General features: G+C 35.5%; 1 protein-coding gene across 1 annotated transcript in view; it reads left to right on the forward strand.

The window, feature by feature from the left end:
- The window catches only part of LOC119590507, a 19,867-nt gene that overhangs the window by 10,868 nt on the left and 8,545 nt on the right, over window positions 1-454 (forward strand). Inside the window, exon 10 of the mRNA XM_037939157.1 lies at window positions 30-143. Coding sequence (XP_037795085.1) covers window positions 30-143 — 114 coding nt within the window. The remainder of the gene's footprint in view (window positions 1-29; window positions 144-454) is intronic.

The following is a 454-nucleotide window of genomic DNA, read 5'->3' on the forward strand; positions in this document are numbered from 1 at the left end:
ACATAATTTTTTTTTTCCCCATTTTTCAGAGCCAGAACCTACTACTCCGCCAAAGTCCAAGTTTCGAGAAAGAGCTAGATTAGCTGTGGAAAGACCCGATTCTCAAGCAAGAGGCAACAAAGGAACTGAATCTGATTCCCTAGGTAAAACCCCAGCAGCTGGAGCTCAAGTTGAAAATTCAAAGAAGAAAGAATTCTTGATTTACTGTTCAAACTGGCTGATCAAATTGAATTTATCTCTCTTGAAGATGACTTTTAATGAAATGACAGAGGCTTCTTTTTCTTCTTCAAAACCTTTCCAAAATATTGTATTATTTTTAAGATTCCCAAAAGCTAAAGGAAAATTTATTAGTGTAGTTTTTCCTTATTTCTTTTTACCAAGAAATTTTTCAAAACTTACCCAATTCCCACCCTCTTTATCCCTTCCTCTCCTCTTCCCTTTCTATTTGCTACAC

The sequence above is a fragment of the Penaeus monodon genome, chromosome 27 (genome assembly GCF_015228065.2).
Source record: "Penaeus monodon isolate SGIC_2016 chromosome 27, NSTDA_Pmon_1, whole genome shotgun sequence".
NCBI classification, from domain to species: domain Eukaryota; kingdom Metazoa; phylum Arthropoda; class Malacostraca; order Decapoda; family Penaeidae; genus Penaeus; species Penaeus monodon.